Genomic DNA, 21,893 nt, shown 5'->3' on the forward strand with positions numbered 1-21,893 from the left:
CCCCCCCCCCCCCCCCCCCCAATGTATCGAGAAAGCAATACAGAGCTATCAGTCCTGCTGTAGCAACGGATTAATTTATTGTTCTACCTAATTATTAGACTCGAGATCTTACGCTTCCATAGTATATTTCAAGTCTGCAGAATTTAGCAAAACGATTCTATTAACTTCCAATTTTTACAAAATAAAGCATAATAATCTGTAATCTGCATAAAGATCGGTAGTCTACTGATTATTCTTCGTTAAACGTGTCTGAACTTGTTTCCTAACATTTTCATGGATCTGCGACTTTCTATGGGATTTTAGTTTCATAAGTGCGCACTTTTATTCTAAAATCACTGCACAATTTTCTGGGGTAAACATGATACGACTAAAATTTGAATGACTGAAATACGTCTGAAATTTCGCTGTTCGTATTAGTTTTATGAGTACTGATAGAATTTCATAAATACATCGGTAAATCTTACGGGTTACAATCATTCGTAAGTCTGATCATCGTAGGTCTGTGTAATACGCACAATAGCTCGCATAAAGAATTAGATCTCTTAACTATCCTCTGTGAAAAATAAATATTCATGAGTAGTAACATTTTATTTGTACATGTTCATTTTTTTTCGAGTTTTTTTTCAGTTTCTTATCAAAGCTGAAACAAGAGTGTGTTGCGCCTGTTAAGATCTTGAAATCGCGAAGTTAAAACTCTGTTAGTATACGACGCGGTCAACGTTGACCGGAACTGCTAATGTTTTCGTTAAGTTCTTATTTCTCAACAACAAGAGCAAAAATATCTTGAAACATGCAGTTACTTGACATTGCATTGTATGGTTGGTTGTTAATACACGTACACATATAATAGAATCATTTGAAGGTCCACGTAGGCTTCAATGGTTTCACACCGTTGCTCCCTTTTCCGCTTCTCTTTTACGGCTCCATATTGTTTCATACACGAAATACCTGATAAAACTAAATAACTTGATCATGTTGACTCTTCAATGAAAATGACGCTCAAGGGCATTATGCCCTTCAATAAATAATATAATAAATGCTAAAGAAATTAATCTTCAAAGGATTACATATGATCGCGTTGTTAAGGTTTTGCCAGGTACTATACAACGGACCATTCATATTTATATAAATTCAGGTTCACGATAAATCATTTTATCTCCATGGTGTCAGTTACCCGCGAGAATGAACTTGGCGTCGCTGTGCCAAACAATTTATCAATATCACGAAGAAATGATTTATTCGATGTTATCATTTAGTTGATAGTAGAATATTACACGCCATTATATGTATATCACGTTATCTACATTAGCAGTACCAAGTTTATTCTGCAAGTGTAAGTAGCGTCATGGAAAATAAAATATTGGGATACATCCATATATTAGATCCTTGATTACCGAAATTCGGCAATGGTTAGTGACTCGCTGACCCGCAGCCATTACCACACGAATAAATACAAAGGAAGTAACGACACAGTCGGATTGCGATTACTGTTTGCTTCTCAACTGACGGATGGTAAGGCCCCATTGGACCCAGCGTTTTAAATTCTATTGTTAACGTCTCATTTTCTGCCGGTTAACTTATGTTACTTATTTATATTAGGTCTAACGAGAGACTCGATGTATCTTAGAGAAGTAAGCTCGATAATATTTCTAGAAAAACTGTTTGGTAGATTACAGATCTTCGCGCGAGTCTCCCATTTTGAATGGTAATCTATCATTGTCAATATTTATAGTGCTTGTCAATATCACCTTGAAAAAACTAAGGACGAAGAAAGTGCCGTTCGGCGACGAGTTTCCTTTGGAAAAAAATTATTATGTAAACAGTATTTCATAAATTTGCATATACAATAAAGGCGCAAAAATCCGCAATCTACCGGCGAGGGTTTGAATAGCTTTAGGCATTTTCCACTTATGATGTAATTAAATACGTGGCCCATCCGAAGGTGAACCGAAAATAGTTAAGAAGCAAACAGCGTGTTAGTAATGTCGTTAGAAAAAACCGTTCAACATTGAGAAAAGAATGATCTTGTTCATTTTCGTATGATGAAATTCGTTCCTGGTTTGTTCCTAAGCCTTGATCCATTGCTCTACGTACTCGAGAGCGGCTAAAAGGATCTTCTTCTCTGTTACTCTCAGCTGGATGGCTAACTTCTTAATTTGCGGTAACGATGTCTCGAGTAATTGCAGATCTTCCTGAAAGAAAAAAAAGGAACAGAAGAATGTAATTAGTAAAAAAAAAGACTATAATGATCACGATTTTTACGCCGATAAGGAGCCGTAACTGCATCGCGGATTATATTTTTGTTTCACTTTCACCTTCAGAGTCGTCGGGTAATTAGCAATTAGGAGCTGCAGCCTAGTAAGCAGAAATTTCCTGACGTTCTCCTCGACGACTGTCTCTAGAGCGCAGTCCATGTGCTTCAAATCGTTAACCCGGTCCGAGCGGAGCCAATGCGTCAGTTCCTGTTTACGCATGCTGAACACTCTGAGAAATGCCAGTAGTAAATCCGAGATTGGCTCTGTCCCCGGCTTCAACAGAAACTCGCTCATTGACGGTAGGTCCAGCTTGTTCAACAATTCGATGCGCTCCCTTTGCAGAGAATCAGCCTTGCTGATACCCAGGCGAAGTTTGAAACCATCCTGAAGGTGTACACATCATTTCAGTATACATCGTTAATCAATAGAGATATACATTGTACAACTTAAGAAACATTTCAAACGCAAAGCTAACAGAAATTAAACTCTAGTAAGTCCTCGATTTAACCATAGCACTGCTAGCATCAATTTTATGACATTTCAAAAACCGTAGATTTAGCCTTAATCCTTAACTGATACGTTGTAATCTAATCGTTAATAAATTTTGGACTATTGTCTATTCATAAGGTTCATTTTCTTGGTGGTCGATTATTACTTCTTTGTTCTCCATGTACACGAATCCGGAGTGGACGAAGAAGTCGGAGTTCGTTCTAGGCCCGTAACTGATGAATATTTGCTCTCCTTTCTTGAAGTTTCTCAGAGCGTAGCACTCGCAGCAGTTGGTCGTCGCATTGAAATCGGTGGTGATCTGAAACGAAAAGAAGTGAACATCGAATCATGCGTCGTCATTAGCGATGGGTATTCGAGTCACTCGAGCAATGCTAAACTGCTTGAACAGCATCCACCATCGTACTGGGACCGGTACGAGCATTCTAATCGTTCTAATATATTCTAAGATCAAGCTGTGTAATCTAACTTCAAGCATACTCAAAGTTCAAGCAATTTGAGCTCTCTCAGTTGCTCAAGCTAGTTTCGATTCGATTCAAAGCTCGGGTTCCAGCTCGAATCCAAAATACTCGAAGACCCATCGCTAGCTGGAGGTATACGGTCGATCATGGTCGTGGAAACTCACTCTCCCGTTCACGTGATTGCACATGTCCCACATCGGGATCAAAGCGTGGATCATGCGTGAGCCGTCCTCGCTCGGAATTAGGTTCTGCCGCGTCATGATCGTAGAAACTGCCCAGCTGAAACAGCAATTTAGTTGCAAAAATATGAGTTTTCCATCGGTATATTGGCTGTTAAATAGAATCGCGTGTACGTTCCCGCAACGATTCGAAAACGCTTTCCAAAATCGAGACTCTTTTAACCTCTTAGGCACGGCTGGATTTTGCGCAAATAAAGTTTTTCGTAACTAAATTACCATTTTTTCTTAATATATACTTTCTTCCATATATTTATATATAGTATTAAGGACCTATATTCTTTTCTTAGGTTAAAAGCACTCGACGCATGGATGGAATACAGGTAATACTAAAAAAAAATACACGTAAAATTAAGCAAAGATAGAGTACTATTTTACAGATTTAAAGGAGAAAGAATGAAGCAAAAAATCTAGCTGGATTTTTAGACTTTTATAGAACGCATAAAATGCATGTAATAAAAAAAGGCTGCGTCCATTGTGCAAGTTTCTAAACGTGCCAGTGGGGCGCAACAAATGTCGTGTTTATTGTTCTCGTTCGCCATTGTTCATTTCTTTAAGTACACGTGTGCGTGTGTATACGTGTGTGGCCGCGTTAAGTAATTTTGCAGAGCGATGAATGAATGAAAGTTGAATGGCGAAAGAAAGAACGATAATCTTGATAACAATTCCAGTTCACTGTCGCTTTGTTCTTTTTGCATCGGTATATCACGCGATCGCATTAAATCGATGTTTCATTGATAAATTTACCGCTGCTCTGTTTACGCTCGTTACTATGTTTATCGATACGTAGTAAAAGTTATAAATTCAGACAAAAGAGTTAAATGCTTATTTTATCTAGTAGACCATTCACTCTATCGTCTGAACAAAAATTCCTTGGGCCCAATTTCAAAAACTGTATTCTATTATTAGCTACTCTATTGCAGCTTCATAATTCTCGGATGTATTAATTATGCTAAAGAAAGTCCGCTGTAGCAAACTGCGACGCGCGGCGCACAGAAGAAAGAGATTCTCTCGCGTAGCCTACATTTGCATGTTTTTCTGCATACGGTTTTCTTACGGAACGGTCGCGAAACGTATTTAATATACGCCGAAGCAACAGAGGAGGATTGGAAAGGAGTGATTTATGCGAGCGGTGCGCGTTAGGCGACTCGCCGCTGCTCTCCCCCGGATAGAAATTCGACGGGAAAAAGTGTTCGCAGATCCGTCGCCGGCGACGAAATCGCGGAGATGACGAGAAAAAAAAGGAAGAAGGTGGAAGTAAGTGACTTTCGCCTTCGAGAGAGGCACGGGAAGCGGCCGGGCCCCGGCCACGGGTTGGTTTTCGGGCAAGAACTTGACCCAGAATTCCGGAAATGGAAGTAAAAGAAGATTCATTGCCATCGGCTGTCCCGCGGACGCGGCGGCTTCCCTCCGACTTTCTCTCTCCCCGAGGAAGCGTTCGCGCGTTTCACGCGTGCACGGCTCGAGGACGTATACTTGCCGACGGCCTAAAGGAGGAAACCACCGGCCCGTCGTGTGCACCGATGGGAAATGGCGGGAGCCTTTATACGGCCGCATGAATTTTAGACAAAGCCTCGTAAAGCCGGGAAACGTGGAAGACGAGAACAGAGTGAACTGTTCTTAATGTCCGTTCACTTTCTAAAATACCTGAAACACGTCGCGCCGCTCGGCGGATACTCGTCGGTTCTTTATTATTATTTTATGAGTAGCCGAACACGCTTTCGACCATGATCGTCCGCGATCGGATCGCCCCGGCGACGGCCGATCTTTTTTTTCTCGCGACTGCCACCGCGCGTTTCTTTCTCGACGATCTACGATCGCTCGTTTCGAATGCAACGTTCAGAAATAAAACGGTGATAAGGTTAGAAAACAACAAAGCGTATAAATAGATAGCAAGATGATTTAGACTGTCACTGCCACTCATGCGACGTTGCAGGACGGTATTATATCGTTGTATTGTTAATTTGTTCAAGTTGTTCTTCTTCGAAAATATAAAACTGTATAACTTAACCTCTTAGGCACGGCAGGATTTTGCGCAAATAAAGTTGTTCGTAACTAAATTACCATTTTCTCTTAATATATATATTTTTCGTTTATCTATATATAGTATTAATTACATATAGTCTTTTCTTAATGTATTGTATATACACACTTTCACTTTAATCGTTCACTTTAATAATTAATAAAACAATTGAGTAAAGCACGAAACATTCACGAAAGCCACTATAGTGGTGCGTCGTGCCTAAGAGGTTAAGTGTATAAAGGAGAGTTAAGTTTAATTTAAGGTGTAACAATATAAGCATTGAAGTTGAGTTTGTAAAATGTAAAACATAATTTGAGAATATGAGACTATGTATAAATATAATTAAAATATAAGACTATATATAAATATAATTAGAATATGAGACTATGTGTAAATATAATTAGAATATGAGACTATATATAAATATAATTAAAATATGAAATTATTTGTGACAGTGTCTCAGGAGAAGTTGAAAGTCCCAGCAGCGCGATAAATGAAGACATTGGAATCGAAGCAGGCGTTTAACGTGCCGACGTTATTAAACGTTATTTGCTTTTGTTGGCGATGGATATCGACGGTCTGAATATTCGTTTGGCTTATCGTAACGCAATCGCTCGCATTTGGTCGTTTTGGCGATTTCTTAGACGTTCCGTGTAAGCGAAAATAACTGTTTTGTAAAGGCTGTTGAAGCGTTCGGTTGGAAAATCGGTGTTTCGCTATAGAATAAATAACCGTATAAATATTTTAAAGGGGTATGGTGATCGCGGAGGCAGCTGTTATTAAAAGAAATTTTGGTTCTCGTCCGTTTTCTCCTCGGAGCGCAATCTAAAGGCGGCGATCTGGTCGGTCTAGTAGACTTTCTTGTCCAGATCACCGCAACAGGACAAAAGTGGACAAACGAAAGCCTCCGATCGTATTGTCGAGATCGTTCTGGTTGTCGCGCGGCTATTAGATTACTTCCTCTTACGTAAAGAAGAAAATCTGTCTCCAAACGCGGACGGCATGATCGATGAACACGGCGCGCGCGAACCTTGCTTCGTGATCGCCAACGCGTGAAACAATCCTCTTAAACCGAACAAAGAAAATGCGCGCGACGGAGATCCGCGATCGGAATCTATACCGCGCCGAACAACCAATTTCTACCGCTATCGGATTACACGCGGTATTTCATATTCAAACGCGTTGATTAGATCGAAATAGTGCGTTTTCTACGGTCGACGTGGAAAATGTCTGTTTTCCATAAAAATCTAATAGAACGGGAGTCGAGTGGAACTCGAAAGTCGCGAATTCACTTTTCCCAATTAATTCAAATACTATCGCGATCTTTGTTAATCGCTACGCTGCGGATTTTATTTATTTAGGAGAAAAATAGCAGCATGAAATAAATAGAGAAATAAATTGAGAAATCGTAAGAAGAATTAAAGAACGGGTTGTTTTTAAATAATTGAAATTATTAGGAGAAGATATTTCTAGCTAACTTGCAATTTTTTAAATTGCTGCAGAACATTTTTATTTAAATATTTATTATTTGATTCGACTATTCAACTACGAATGAACTATTTAAACAAACAGAACATTTTTATTCGATTCTCGTTTTCCATAATTAGCGGATACAGTTTTCATTTTCCACAAAAATCCGCAGTCTATAATAATCGCAGTGAATATTCATCGGTGAATAGGAAACGTCGCGTTACGTCACGGTTTTCTTCAAGCCGACGAAACAATTCTACAAACCGTGGCCGTTAATTAAAAGCGACTGTTTTTTCGCGGAGAAAACAACTTCTTAGCAGATTCGCGTTCACGTAATACTTTTCTCCGATTTTTGCTCGCGCGGCGCACCGGTAATAGCCTAACCGCGCTGTCGAATTCACTGGATGGATTAAAGGTAGAACTAACGAGCCTAAAACTCGTCTAATATTAGATTGTTTTATAACCAGATATTTCCAACACCATCAAAGACTGTAATAGAAAAACGGGGAAAATCATTTTGGATTGCATTTCAGAAAAAGAAAAAGGTTACTCGAAATGGCCTGAGGAATCCCTCATTTCCTGGAGTGTGTATAATTTTGGTACAGCCTGTATGTAACAAAGTGCACTTTTACGCATGCGAAACTGATCCTTGTGACATCTATCAACAGTTCCACTATTTAACAACCTGACATAGCCTGACATAACCTAAGAATTTTTTAAATTTAAACATTGTGGGTATAAAAATGATCTTGGGACACGTGGAACAATTTTAACGATGCCTTAGACTCGCCGTTCGAACGCAAAGGGTTAAAGCCAACTTTTCCCTCGATTGTTCCACGTGGTTTTCGACAGAGAAAAGCGACACTGCGAAGAGAATTCCTCGGATTCTGACGGAGGACGACGATGCTACTGTCTCCGTTCTTCCCTTTTTTTGCGAGCCCTCGACCAGGATAAATAATGCATCGCGACGCGGTCGCGCGAGCTGGAAAGAAGGGTAATGCGATTCAGCGAATCGGCTGGGAAAAATGGAAGCGATCCGCGCGGTTTACGCGATAATAGAAAATTATATTCCGTGAAGAAAGAACGGGAAAAGGGAACGCACGCGCGCGCGCTCGCTCGCTCGCCGGCGCATTCTCCTCGCGGCTGTTACCACGCGCAGATGAAACCGTGTATGAAAGTTTCGGCCTCGTGTGAAAGTCCTCTCCGTTTGCCTTGCTAGGAGCGGTGATCCTCCTCGTGCGCGTGCGAGCCACGGCGACGATCTCAGGAAGAGGAGATATCGGCTGGGAGAGGAGCGAGCGTAACAAGCCGCGTTTAACTATTCGCGGACGAGAGAGCAACGTTTCTTTCCTGAACACGTTTTCCTTTTTCCTTGGCTCGAGAGGTCGGGCGCGCAGCTGCGACAAACGCGCTCGTTTCAGGGCTTCTCCGGCGAAAGAACGTCGCGCGATTGGCAATTAACGTTACCGTTTAATCCATTCTGGTTAATTGGTAAATTGGTGGATTCAAAAATCGAAAATACAGGAAACAATAATCGCCGCATTAAGCATTCTTTCCGTAAGATGTTCGCGCCAAGAAGTGGTCATCGCTGAAAAACAGTTAACGGAAAGCGAAAGTCGCCATAACCTTATCTTTCTAATAGGTTGCACAATTACAGTTCGTATTTAATCACCGTTAATAAAACAATCGCGGGAAGAAGGATCCATTAATACTTGGTTCGTTCAAGAGATCCGCCTCGAACGCATTAAAATAGGGAGAGTGCCGCCCGGGAGCGTGGCTAATTGTAAATTACAACGAGCTGCCAATAAAATTTCTCCCTTTAATTCGAACCATTACGATTCATCTAAATATATCGTTAGTAGCGACGCGCAGAAAAAAGGATAATTATTGCTTGCGCCGGCACGGAGGGGGGGAAAGGGTTAACGAGGAAAGTGCTGCGAGAAGCGTGGCTAACGAACGCCGGGGAAATAATCGCGACGCTCTGGGAACGAGGGGAAACGGTGGAGAAAAAGAGAGAGAGAGAGAAAAAAGAGAGAGAGAAGAGACGAAAAAATAAAAGAATACGAAATAAAGAAGAGAGAAGTTAAAGATTGAATTAGAAAGGAAAGAAATAAAAGACAGGAAATGAGTGAATAAATAAGAGTAATAAAAAGAGAGAGGGAGAAGAAACGAAAAATCAAGAAAATAAGAAATAAAAAAGAACTGAATGAGAGCATAACTAAAAGGCAATAAACGAGTAATTAAATAAGAGTGAGAGAGAGCGGGGAGAAAAAGGGAGGATAAAAACAACGGCGGCGGTTTCGCAATGTATCGCGAGCCGACGATAAGAATCGGGGAGACGAGCGCATCGTGAACCATCGCCCCGTGGGGATGGATGCACAGTTCGCTGCACGTGGGAAGGTCGTGCTACGAATCGAAGATCGTGAGATCCCCCGGTCGCCGCCGCACTTTCTACGGTGAATCGGTTCGCCGCGTCTCGCAGCCGCGACGACGACGACGAGATCGTGGAAGATCGACGAGAACCGTGTCCTCGGCTGGTCGTTATTGTCGGCAGATCATTACAATTACAATCGACGTCGCGCGGCTTTATAACGATGTTCATTGATTCCATCGGCGGATGGCTCTTCGCCGTGCAACTCTCGGCGCTCGTGTCGACTCCGAGGATCGCCGGGAATCGGTGACGAAACCGTGATGAAACCGAGAGTGGGTTGCCCGTTAGGCGTGTAAAAAGTAACGATCGTTTCTTCGTAGAAAATTCTAGACGCCGGCACCGTTCATTACTGGATCATCCGATGAGAAACCGAGGAGGCCATTCTAACACAACCGCCGGGACCTCTGTTGCATTCTACGGTGCTGCGGGATGGCTATGGCGCCATTCGAGTATCGCGATGGATTTTTTGATAACGAGAAATTATATTATTTTGTATAGAGAATTATGCTATTATGTATATAAAATTATACGATTATTTATATAGAGCTATGTCGTCATTTCTATAGAGTTATATTATTATTCATTCTAAAGTTATAGATTACTTTTAAATATTCATAACCTGATGTAACTTTGCCGCAGGACTTTTTCCATCGAAAACAGGAATAACAATGTCTAGATGTTCTCGTTTGAATAGCACACCGGGTATATATAATATATGAATATACACTAAAATAAGAAAGTCTCTGTTCTTGTTCCAACGACAGTATCCATTGTTTTCTATGAGCGTGCTGCCCGTACCAGGGAACACACCTGTCTATAAAGACTTGTTAGAGAAGAGATGGATCGTGAAAACGTCTTTAACAATTACCGGTCTACAAAGAACAAAAGACACGTTATACTCGCTACATAATGTTCTACACAGGTTTCTTTAAACGCCCACGATTTTTTGAACATTTTTCTTTATGTTTCAATTGTCATATCATTTCATAACCTGACAATTCTTTGGAATTCCGCGAATTTGCAACTATATATCTATCATAATGCGACTATTGTTTAGATTAAGATTTTTATTATTTAGTCTCTAGTGTCTAGATAGATTCAGACACTTAAAGAGAACCGTGCCTTACGGTCTTTTTGAATAACATTAATAAATACTCGAGAAGAAAGTGACCAAGTGAAAGAGAGGTGACTTTTACCCGACTGAGCTCGCGTAAGAAGTGTGACATCCCGTGGACAAGCTTGTAAACAAACAAATGGCAAACAAGCGAATATAAACAAACGAACGTAAATAGTCGGGTTAATAGAGTGGCATTGCTCGTATCAAGGTTAAGAATGGGTCGTTCATGAATGATTGATGAAACGATCGCGCCGTTAGCAACGGGTTCGCTGACATTAAAGCAGTCTGCGCGCGTTAATTTGCAAAACAGTGGCTCGGACAAATTCATGCGTTACGTCACACATAAACGGCAATAACAATATCTCCGCTCGTTCCCGTTTCAATTTCATAATCCGCACGGTGCGGTAATGCTTGCTAAATACCGATTAAATTACTCATGCGACGATTGTTTTCATAAAGTTCGCTCCTCCGTCGGGAATGCCACGACGGACGGAGGTCCAAACGGCGGCTGGGCTTTTTATTCGAATACAATAAGAAGTGCGCTACTATTTTTTAGCTCGTTAATCGATCGACTGGAATATATTGGCGGACTGCAAAAACGAAAGAAAAAAAACGGACAACGTTGCAGAGAAAACGTTATAGTATTGATACTTTCTCCAGATCTTTAGAAACGTTTTTAGATTGGAAACATAACCCGAGAAACCCTATTCGGTGAATAACATCGCGTAGAACTATACCGGAGTTTCACTTTTATTGCTTGCGTTCGCGGCGCAACAATTCAGAAATCGTTTTGTCCACTTATTTGCGGATAGCTGTCGGCGGAACGAGCCCCTCCACGCTTCTTGATCGACCGCTGTAAAATAACCATTGTCGATGCGGAATGACGATATGTCAATAATATATTATTTCCAAGACAAAATCCGATCATTGTTGGAAAAATAATGCAATTCCTAATTAATGGCGAAAAAATGATTTCTTTGAAATTTAGTGCACGGTGTCACTTTCTGTGCCGGCTATATTTAGCCCCCGAGGCCACGGTACGCTAAATTTCTATAAGAAAGTCATTAATTTACCGTGAAAGTTCATTTGTTTCTTGGATACGCGTTACCCGGTGTGAGAAAACGTTTCCGAGGAAAACCGTGTCGTTTATTGTGAAACAAACGTGTGTCAACAAGCTCTCGAATATTCTCCATACCATTTTCCTTCCCGTATTTTTCTAATTATAATCTGGACAAACATTAAGAGAGATATTAGAATAAAATTAATATTGTAAAAAATTAAATTAAATTAATATAGATGTAAATATAAATTAATACAATAAAAAATCTACTTAGGCGTGGATAATTTATTTTCTACAATAAACTAGTGCGAAATTTTGAGAAAATAATGCTTCATTATACACGAAAGCCAAATAATTTGTGATAAAATAAATGCCTCCGTTTTTGAGCTTCATTATTTAGGCAAATCTCGGTATCGAATCGAGGCAACCATAAACGGTACAACACCCCTCGAAATTCCACAAAGCGTAGAAAGAAGAGAGGTACCTGGTGGAAGACATTCGATGCGAAACGCGATCGCTCTTGGGTACCGGCTTCCGCTTCCGAGGCCGATCGCAGCGGCTCGGATCCGCGGGGGCCGCGATTCCTCTCTGTCCCTCGATCCGCGACCGATGCTTATCTCGGCCGACCGGGCACCGGTCGCGCGGATCGTTCCGATGAAACTCATCCAGCGGTGATCCCGTCGACCGATCGCCGGCTAAGGCCGCGAGAGAGGAGATCGTCCGCGTGCGAACGGCTCGCAAGGCAGAGGAGAGACACCGAGACCTCTGTGTCTGCCTCTCGAGTTTCACCGACTTACTTAGGACCGCGCGCGGAGAAAACCGGCGTCAGTTCGCGGGAACGCTTTGCCGAGCGTGGAAGAGTGTGTTCGCCGGTTCGAAAGTAACGAGAGAAGCCGATCGAAAGCAAACGATCGCGCTCGCGCGCGCGCGCCCATCCAATAAGAAAACACAATGTCGCACGGTCTTCGTGATTTAGTGACAAAAGAGGAATTCCGTGACGATCACGTGTGATCGCACCCTGTGCAACTTCTGCCGATTTTTAATTGTTTGACGAGAGGCCGTCAGCGAAAACCCTAGAAATTACAGCGTTCTAAATTAGTTCTAAATAATTGCATTATCCTATTAAAAATTCGACGGAGGGTTCGAAGACCGAAGGACACATTATCCAGTGGAAATTATGCTGTTCTAGAGACTTTGAAACAATCGTTTAGGCTCTCCCATCGGTAATTTAAAATTCGTAGGAAGAAAGAGATCGCTTTCGGATTGACATGTTTCCTAGCAAATGATTTCCGGCTTCGAAAAACAGCACCGTCACGAGCCCCGTGTTCGGCCAGCCGGATTAACAAACAATTAAGAGTCTCGAGTGGAAGGGGCCCGTGGGAAGTTCGCGCGCTCGGCCCGCGAGCGGAAACGAGCCGCGCGTCGGAGAGCCACCGCCGTCGCCGCGGCGTCCGCTCGCAATTAAGACACGGGAACGGGACAGAAGAAGCCGTTCTGCATGAACCCTGAGGAAATCTTCGGCCTGTGCAACAGGAAGAACGTGGTCTTCGTTGTTCTGTGCGCGGTGGCGCTCTACGTGCACCTGTACGCGGCGGGACACGGGAGCGGCGGCCAGCATCAGCCGGGCGAGCTCGAGGATTACCTGGGCGCGGAGGAGGAGTTGGCAGACGGGGTCTCCTGGTGCATCGGGGACGAGGAACTGTCCGTGTTTCGATCGCGCTGCAACGATGTGGAAGATATTCTGTCCGCTCTTGCTGATGCTTTTCACGTTTGACCACCCTCGCGATAGGTCAGCGCGGGCCGAGCCGGTCCGCGCGAGCCCCGAGCTCGCTCCTCGGGACGATGATCAGAGTCATCCGGTAAGAAAGAGAAATTTACCGGTCCCGATTAATTCGACGCGACCGCGATGTCGGAGGGGAAACGCGATCGTCGACGATCCGCCGATCTATCGTTATGTGTTAATATTTTAATATATATATATATATATATATTATATAATTTTGCCAACCGGTAGCCTCTTCCTCTGTTCGGTTGCTATAGCGACCAATAATTTGTTATCTATTATTATAGTCAAAGTGTTAAATTGTACTACTGGGAGCTCTTATATTATTATTAAACATGATGTCTTAAAAGACAGTCTTAACCTGGAAGGAGTAGTTCCTCAGGTTATTTCAAGCAACTTTTTCCTTTGCGAAAATGTTCTCCAATGTATAGTTAAGGAATTATTCACGAAAAACGTGGACCAATGAGAGGCGAGCTCCGCTGGCGCGAGTCAGCCGAACCAATCAGTGGCACTGCTCTTTGACCGCGTATTACAAAATTTTATAAACCGTCGAATTAAATGTAAACTGCTGCCTAAATATCGAAGTTATGTTACATGTGCTTTAAAATTTTATTCTTGTGAATATTTTTTAATATGATTTTCAAAGGAATATATATATATATATACGAACATTTGTTTGATCTTTTTCAAAAATTACATATGCATCAAAATACGAGATTTGTTATTTGTATCGTTTTTTTATTTTATACACTTTGTAACTGCAACACCGCGGGCTTCCAGAAGTCAATAAAATCAGATGAAGATTCAACTAAATTATAATTTTACTTTAGACCCCTCGAAACTCTCATCAAAATTTCGAATCGCGACCTATTTTCATATGCTTGCATGTTCTGCATCAATGTAACAATCCATTGTTCGTTTCATTAATGAAGAACAGCTTTTTCATGCAATTCATTTCGAACGTCGTTAAAAAATTCGTTGGGTCATTATGATATCGTTCAAGATGGCGGCCGTGGAAACGTCCGAGAGTATTACCATTGCGATAAATAATTGAAACTTAAATTAGATATAGTATATATTCCAATAAATATTTTTCTATCTTGTGAAAAAATATTTGTGACGAAATAATTTTTTAAGCGGTCCGTTAATTCACGTTTAACTATTTATGGTACACGGAACCAACGATTTCTCTTCGGGCAAAATCACCCCACGCGCTTTCGTCGTAGAATTTCGTTCAAAAAAATTACAGTCGCGCAAACCGTATCTGAAACTGCTATCCTAGAGATCGGCGCTGGAATCTCGTTGGGAACGTTTCTTGTTTTTACATAACTCTTTCTTTTATGTGACTTCCTGTTACGTCCCATGGTACACTTAATTAAATGTTATAATCAGATCGCGCATATTTATGTAAATCTCCATCTGCAAAAACGGTGTTCCACGAACAACCGAAAGCTAGATAAATTATTTCTTTTAATTCACACCGAACCTACCGTCGCCTTCGCGTTTTTTATTTCATAATTATTCCGACAAAAATTGTTGAATATATTTCTCTACTCGGACACGCGCTATTTTAGAAAAATTGTAAAAAAATCTGAGTAAATTCTGCATAAATTCGTGTTCGATTAATCGCGAGAGGACGAAAGACACTTTCGCTCGCGGAGGTCCGAGGAAGCCTCGAATTTCGTCGACGAAACCGGAAGCAGCGGCAATATTTCATAGAGGGTGAACGTCTCTCGAAAGTGGCCGCCGCTCTTTTCAACCGGTCGCATTTTTACATCCCCCTCCTCTCTTTTTTCTTTTCGTGGCGACAGGCACGCGTTGTGAAACGTTCCGAGACATTTCGACGACGCGCTCGCACGTTCGCGAGTCATGCCATCAAATAATAACAGGCTGCCAAGGAACAGATAAGGGTTGAGTTAATAAATCCTATTTTCGAAGGAGTTAGCCGTAGAATTATTGCACGGCGAACAGAACGTAATTTGGTGGTTCGTTTCACTGTAGCCTCGGAAAAAATCAAAATATCGAAAATTGAATCAAGTACGAAAGGGTGGAGATATTACTCAATAGTTAATCCTTTTATTTTCGTAATCGAAGAATTGGCGCGAGAAAATATTGCCGGCGAAATTGTCTGCCATATTGCGAATAAGAAAATATTGACCGAAATATTCTTTATATATTTCGAAATTCATCGTCGAAGTTTTCCGATCGAGAAAGAGGCGTCCTCATCGGTCGAGCAAGAGACCGAGAGGGAAATCGACTAGAGAACATTCTGCCGAGCTCGTTAACTGTCTCTGGAACGCCACTGACGACAACAAATGTCAAAATACACGTCGAGGCCGCCGCGATGAAAAAAAAACAACTGACCGCACGGGCAAAAGAGAAAGCTACTGTGTTCGGCGCGGAAAGTTCGAGACCATAACAAACATTTTGTTGCTAAAACAACTGTTACGCGGGTTTGTTTTTGCAGCGTTAATATCTGGGACATTTACGATAACCTTTCAAAGAACTGGCAATCAAGAGTGCAACAATGTATTTACACACGCAGACGACCTATCGGCTTTAACGCGTCATCCGCGATGTTGACCAGAGAAATGTTCCAGGTGTTCGTGCCGTAAAAAAAAGGTCATTAATCACGTTACGCAATCATGTAAATTGATCCTTCTGCAATTTGCTTTGAATTAGTTACGAATTCCATAGCTTCGAAGAATGATCTCTACCATTCAGGATTCCGACTCCGTTAAATATCTGCATCTCGTTAAAACACTGCAAGTGAATCAGCTCGAGCGAATAATCATTATTAGACTGTAGATTTCCTCGTTTACGACAGCAGTGATTAATGCAAAATCATAAATGCATCAGAAGAAACCCTGCTTGCTACATTTATAGCAGAAGATCTCGGACAACGTCTGTTAATCATTCTCGCACGGAAATTTGATTTTATACAACGGTTAATATTAAAAGTTTTATTAAAAGTTAATATTAACGGTGGCTTCACGAAAGCCACTATAGTGGCGCGTCCGTGCCTAAGAGGTTAACTAAACGAATCGACACGTTCATGCGATCGTTGTTTAGCTAGCCGTCGCCGTAATCGCGCGAATTTCGTTTCGACGATTGCACTTTCCTTTTTCAACTAGTCGTTGAACTTTGTCCAGGCATCGCGCGATCACACGCGCCGTTCGCAACTCGAAGACTAATTGAATCTTAATGAGCAACGCTGTCGTCTTGAAGCTTCGATGTCTAGAAGATGATTCATTCGCGAATAATCGCTACCGCGACGGTACAGAATCCGCGCGATACAATACGCTGTGCACAACCGCTGCTACAGAGAAACACGGGGGAACGTGGCCCGGCCAGCGTTCGCACACCTGCGTTACGCGCCTGTTACGGCTTTATAAACATTTATTAAATTTATCTTCTCACGGCTGCGAATCATCTCGTCCGATCAAGGGAAAGTTTCGTAACCAACGCCGCGACTACCGATTCTGTTCTCGCGCGCGTCATTCCGCGCTTTCGTGAAGCGCCAGACAATCATCTCAATTGCAAAATAATCCTGGGCGAATTTATTAATTATTTTGTTAGCACCTTCCTAAAACGATACAGAACGGTGTTAGCGCGAAAACAGGAAATCGTTAATTGCGATACGGCTGCGAAGACTTTCATAAGACTTTCATCGCGAGTACCGAGACTGCTAAATTAATGTTCGTTATCGGTACGATTATCTGTTTCTATTAAACATATGGCTAGTTATTAGATTGTGAATTTTATGCGTCACAATTTAGTAAACGCTGTTTACTAAATGAACAATTTTTGCCGCGTCAAAGAAACTATTAACTTCTTTAGAATTTTTCAATCTCCCATTTTTCTCATCCATTTCCAGGAGGAAGATCGGAAACGAGGAGAAACGAAGAGCGACAGCTCGCGGTTTCCTTTCTACGAGGACGAGGAAAACTCGAGCGAGCGGATCGGAAGATGGCGGAAGAACGGCGAGGCCCTGGAACCAAAATGGAGGGACGGCGACACGGTGCCTCTGCTTCCGTTTTCTCAGTTAACACGGTACTCGACCGGCGACCTGGACAACATCGGTGAAGACGAGGACGATTCGAATCAGCGGAGATCCAAGTACAAGCAAACTCAAGAGACACTGTTCCTACGAAACACCGAACGAACGTCTTACGGTGACCACAGAGACTACGAATTGATGGAGGAGAAAGGCGGGGCCAGAAAAGAGGAATCGCCCTCGCGAAGAAAAAACAACCGCCCGGTGAACGCTTTCAAACCGCAGACAACTTCGAGTAACGGGAAGCAGATGAACCCTGAAGACATAGCTGAGCACCGAGAAGCGACGTCGACGAAGTATCGAGAGGCCTTCCAGGTTCGTCCGAACGACTACGAGCACGAACTGGACGACGAGGAGTACCTGAAGCCTCGGCCGAGGAAGAGGCGGCCTCCGCAGAACTACGAGTTCGCGTTGACGGAGAACGAGACGTCGCGGCCGGAAGCTGGCGGGCCGTGGTCTCGGCCAAGCGGCCACACGGTTTCCACAGACTCCGAGTCCAGGAGCCAATTCGTGAAGAACGCGATGGAGCTAAAGTCTCTGCTGAAGATGCAGCAAGAGGAGGGCCTGAGCCTGTCGGAGCTGCTGCAGAGGCGGAACCTGACGTTGAACGATCTCCTGAAAGGCAGAGTCGATGCAATTAATGCTCTGAAGTCGAAGGACGCCGACGCCGAGGACTACGTCGACGAGAAGTCGACGATCGCGCCGTTCGCGAGATTAACGACGAAGAAGCCGGAGCGGGCTGACGCGGAAATCGGTAGGCCGAAGAACTCGCTCGGCGAGGGAATAATCTCGATCGTTCCGGCGGTGGTCGATCTCCATGAAAACGCGACGGGCTCGAGCAAGGCACGCTTAGGACAATCAACGACCGGAAAATCGCTGGACACGGAACCTCCCCGTGTCAGAGGAACGCCCGCGGCGGGCGTTTTATCTCCGGTTACGACATCGATGCCGTTCCCCGTCGCCACCAATTCCATGGAATTGCTGCGATCCGAGGAGACCACCGCGAAGCTACGGGGCAACGGCGAGATCAGAATCGACGGTCTCGACGAGGACGAGATCATGGAGTTCTCGGACTTCCCCGACTACAAGAACGGCCGGAACCCTATATCCCCGGTGTGGTTGACCGTGAAGGATGGGAACGGCGAGACTCCGGAGATGCTGCGCGAGAACTATGAGGACAAGGGCTCCACGTTGAGCATCGAGCAACTTTTGCATCCCACGGAACGCTCGACGTCGACTTCCGAGAACGAGAAACGGACGAGCGCGGCGGACGGCGTGACTATAGTGCGACCTGGAAAAGACGAATACAATATGTATATGGAGCACGAATACCAAGACGATGAGTCAGCCGTTTACTCGGATCGCAACGTTGAAGTCACAACCTCGACGGAGAAAAGTTATCGAGAAAAGACTGTGACGGGAGGTGTGGAGATTGTGCTAGATTCTATGGTCGGTAGAAACTCCACGGAGAATCACGAAACGGTTCCTAACGAAGCTGATTATACCTTCAGACATCAACACGATGTTAACGAGACCGCAAAGAAGAGCTACGACGACATTATATCCGAGGTGGAGCCGGAAGCACGCGCAGAAATCTTCGAGCTATTCGCATCAGGATCCGCGGGCAAGCGACTGGAGAGACTTCTCAAGTCCAGGAACATGAGTCTGGAGGAGTTGATCGCGCTGAGACAGAGGGGATCCAGCAAGGTCCACCTGGCCGATGTATCACGGATCAAGGTACCGAAATTCAGCGACGAAAACGGCGAGAAGAAGAGTGCCGGCGAAGGAAGAGCGATCGGCAGTGGCTACGATAAGAGGATGAACGGCTATCTAACGGAGTCCTACACGAATCTGCCCAAGTCTGTAACCAATCCGGTGAGATTCGTTCAATCGGAGGAAATTACTACCGGGAAATCATTATCCACCGTTACGACCTCCAAGATCGAAGATGGAAGTGTCCTCGACGCGAATGAGGATATCGTTGGACGACGCGAGGAGCAAATTGTCGATTTGTTAACGACCTTCGGCTCGCTGCCAATCGCGAAAGATATCCAACGGAAGTTCGCCGACGAGTTTAACAGAGAGGAGAGAAGGAAAGTGGCCGGGGATGGCAACGATCTTGACATAGCAGTTGCAAATAATCGAGAAATTGTGGGAGCTAATAAGACCGCGAACACGATTCAGTCCGGCTTCGTGAAGGAGATTGTGAAGCAAGAGCCAAGTTCTATTGACATCAGAACAATCTACAGCGAGACGGACGTCTTTAACGACGACGAGGATAAGAGTGAAAAGGGGAGAGCTTTATCGAAGATAAGACCGAGTATAATTGCCAGTGGAGCGATCCTTGGCGTGACTATCGTCGTCTTCCTGGCCATATTCATCACATGCAGGATTAGGCAGAAGCAGAAGTACCGATACAGGAACACCTTCTCCAGAGCCGTGTTCCAAGGGCCCATGCTGGCTGCGAGGAAACTCTCGAACTCGAGCAGCCTGAGCACTGTCATGGTCAACGTGATCGCCACCTCGACGACGAAGAGGCCGGAGAAACACGATACCGTGGAACGTGCTCGAGACATGGATACCAAAAGTGATATAGACAACGACTCCTTGGACGCCAACGATAGCTGGGAAACCATTCCCGATTACATGAAATGATTATTCGTCGAAAGCTTGAAAAATACCAGTATTTTCGTTGCAGCATTAAATTCAATCTTGCACGTGTACAGAAGCCTGACCATGCGCAAAGTGAAAGGCAGATTTGTCAGTCTCAGTCAGTCTCTATTAGAGCTACAAGCAGCTGTTTCAACGGATGCAATTTGTACATACAATTGTATAGAGTTTCTAATCGAGTTTTATCAGTAAAGCTTAATATAATTTAGAACGTTAGGATTAGTATAATATTCTTATATAAGATATCATCTTAGATTATATAGTATTGGAAGCGTTTTTCTGATACTTTAAACTTCAATCTTTCAAACTTACATATAATACAATGAAATAAAGTATTTATTTATACCCAGATGAATCTGGAGAATCGTCGTCTTACGATCTAAATAAAGAGAACTATTTTTACTACTTACCAGTATCTTTCATATGTAAAAACATCCCTGAGTATAGCAGACACAGCATTATTATTACTTTGAAATACTTTACTAAAATAGGAATACTGTCTTGCAATATTTCTACATTGTTTCAAGGCAGCCTCTACAAAAGAAGACAAAAATCACAAGTGAAATAAGTTTAAGTTTAAATTTAATTTAATAGTTAAAATAGGCACATACCTAATGTAGGGCTGCCTTTAAGTTCGATCATCTCAGCAGCAGTCATATATAGCACAGTGGTGTAACTTGTTGGAAGGATGTCCAAATAAGGTTTCCATTTAGAGTTCTCTTTATGTCTTTCAATCAAAAGCGCGATTGCCAGAGCCACCTGTGGCATGTGCTGTATCAATGGATCATTTTGGAGGCAAGCTAACTCTGGCGCCACATTGTGTATACTGAAGATAAGCTCTCTTGGTATTCTCAATATCAACTCATTTTCAAGGAAGTTGCGCTCTGCTTTCAATCCCAAATCATATCCTGGAAATTCGGCAACACTCGCTCCATCGATACTAGCCCCGTACTCTTTCAGCCAACTCATAAATTGTCCGATACCATTGGACCGCTTCAATGACTCTGTCTTCATCTCCTCCAACCTTTTAACCTTCTCCAAAACTGATGATATTTCTATATAGTTGTCCCATAGCTGTGTCATGTAAGCCGAATTACTGCTAACTGATTTAAAATATACAAATAAATTATCTTTCACACGTATTTTGCTAAATTCATGGCAAAAGATAGTTTTACCATTTTTCAAGTAAGTAGAACATGGAAAATTAACTGGACATCTTAAGGGAACGAAGTTGAATAAATTACAAATAATCCGTACTTAAAATTTTGGCAAAACGCGGTCTATAAAATGAGTTCGAACTAATATTAAAATGGAATTATTTACTATTCGCTGCTTGTTGTACAGTTTCTGCTCATATTTTATTCAACACTTTATTACCGTTTTAGGAGCACCATGATACGAGCAGAGGAATGCAACGTGCGCTACTAAAAAACATATTTAAAAATACTCACGATGAAACAACTTTTCACACAAGGCATTTAATTCGTTCCTTTTCGGTGAAGATAATTGCCTTTGACTTGGAACGTGTTTACTTTTTGATGATCCATGAGATTTTCTTCTGCCCATGTTTGTACTATCTCACGGCACTTTCGTGACTTCTTCTCACATTTAGATGCATTATAATGTGTGACGCGCGCCTGCGACCAGCAAGAATAAACACTTCACCGAAACGAAAATAGAACGTTTGACGCTCTGCGCTTTCCGCGTCTCGAACGACATAACCTCTAAAAGGCAGAAGTGGAGCTACCTTCCTTCCCTGTATACTATTGACTCTACTGCACTTTATTGATTTTCAATTTCTATCAGGGGTCACCTACTTTCGC

At 42.8% G+C, this 21,893-nt stretch overlaps 2 protein-coding genes across 2 annotated transcripts; one reads left to right on the plus strand and one right to left on the minus strand.

Annotated features, from left to right (window-relative positions):
• Positions 1 to 2: 2 nt before the first annotated feature.
• On the minus strand, positions 3 to 21,787 carry Setd3 (SET domain containing 3). Its single transcript, XM_078184417.1, has 7 exons — positions 21,522 to 21,787; positions 20,682 to 21,173; positions 20,481 to 20,604; positions 3,388 to 3,502; positions 2,911 to 3,063; positions 2,316 to 2,639; positions 3 to 2,192 (listed from the first exon to the last, which is right to left on the minus strand). Exons 1-7 carry the CDS (start codon positions 21,634 to 21,636, stop codon positions 2,067 to 2,069), a joined length of 1,449 nt encoding a protein of 482 aa, XP_078040543.1. The 5' UTR covers positions 21,637 to 21,787; the 3' UTR covers positions 3 to 2,066.
• On the plus strand, positions 12,403 to 20,453 carry LOC144471862 (uncharacterized). The gene is made up of 2 exons (XM_078184416.1): positions 12,403 to 13,419; positions 17,221 to 20,453. Exons 1-2 carry the CDS (start codon positions 13,288 to 13,290, stop codon positions 20,053 to 20,055), a joined length of 2,967 nt encoding a protein of 988 aa, XP_078040542.1. The 5' UTR covers positions 12,403 to 13,287; the 3' UTR covers positions 20,056 to 20,453.
• Positions 21,788 to 21,893: the final 106 nt, after the last annotated feature.

This window comes from Augochlora pura, chromosome 6 (assembly GCF_028453695.1).
Source record: "Augochlora pura isolate Apur16 chromosome 6, APUR_v2.2.1, whole genome shotgun sequence".
NCBI classification, from domain to species: domain Eukaryota; kingdom Metazoa; phylum Arthropoda; class Insecta; order Hymenoptera; family Halictidae; genus Augochlora; species Augochlora pura.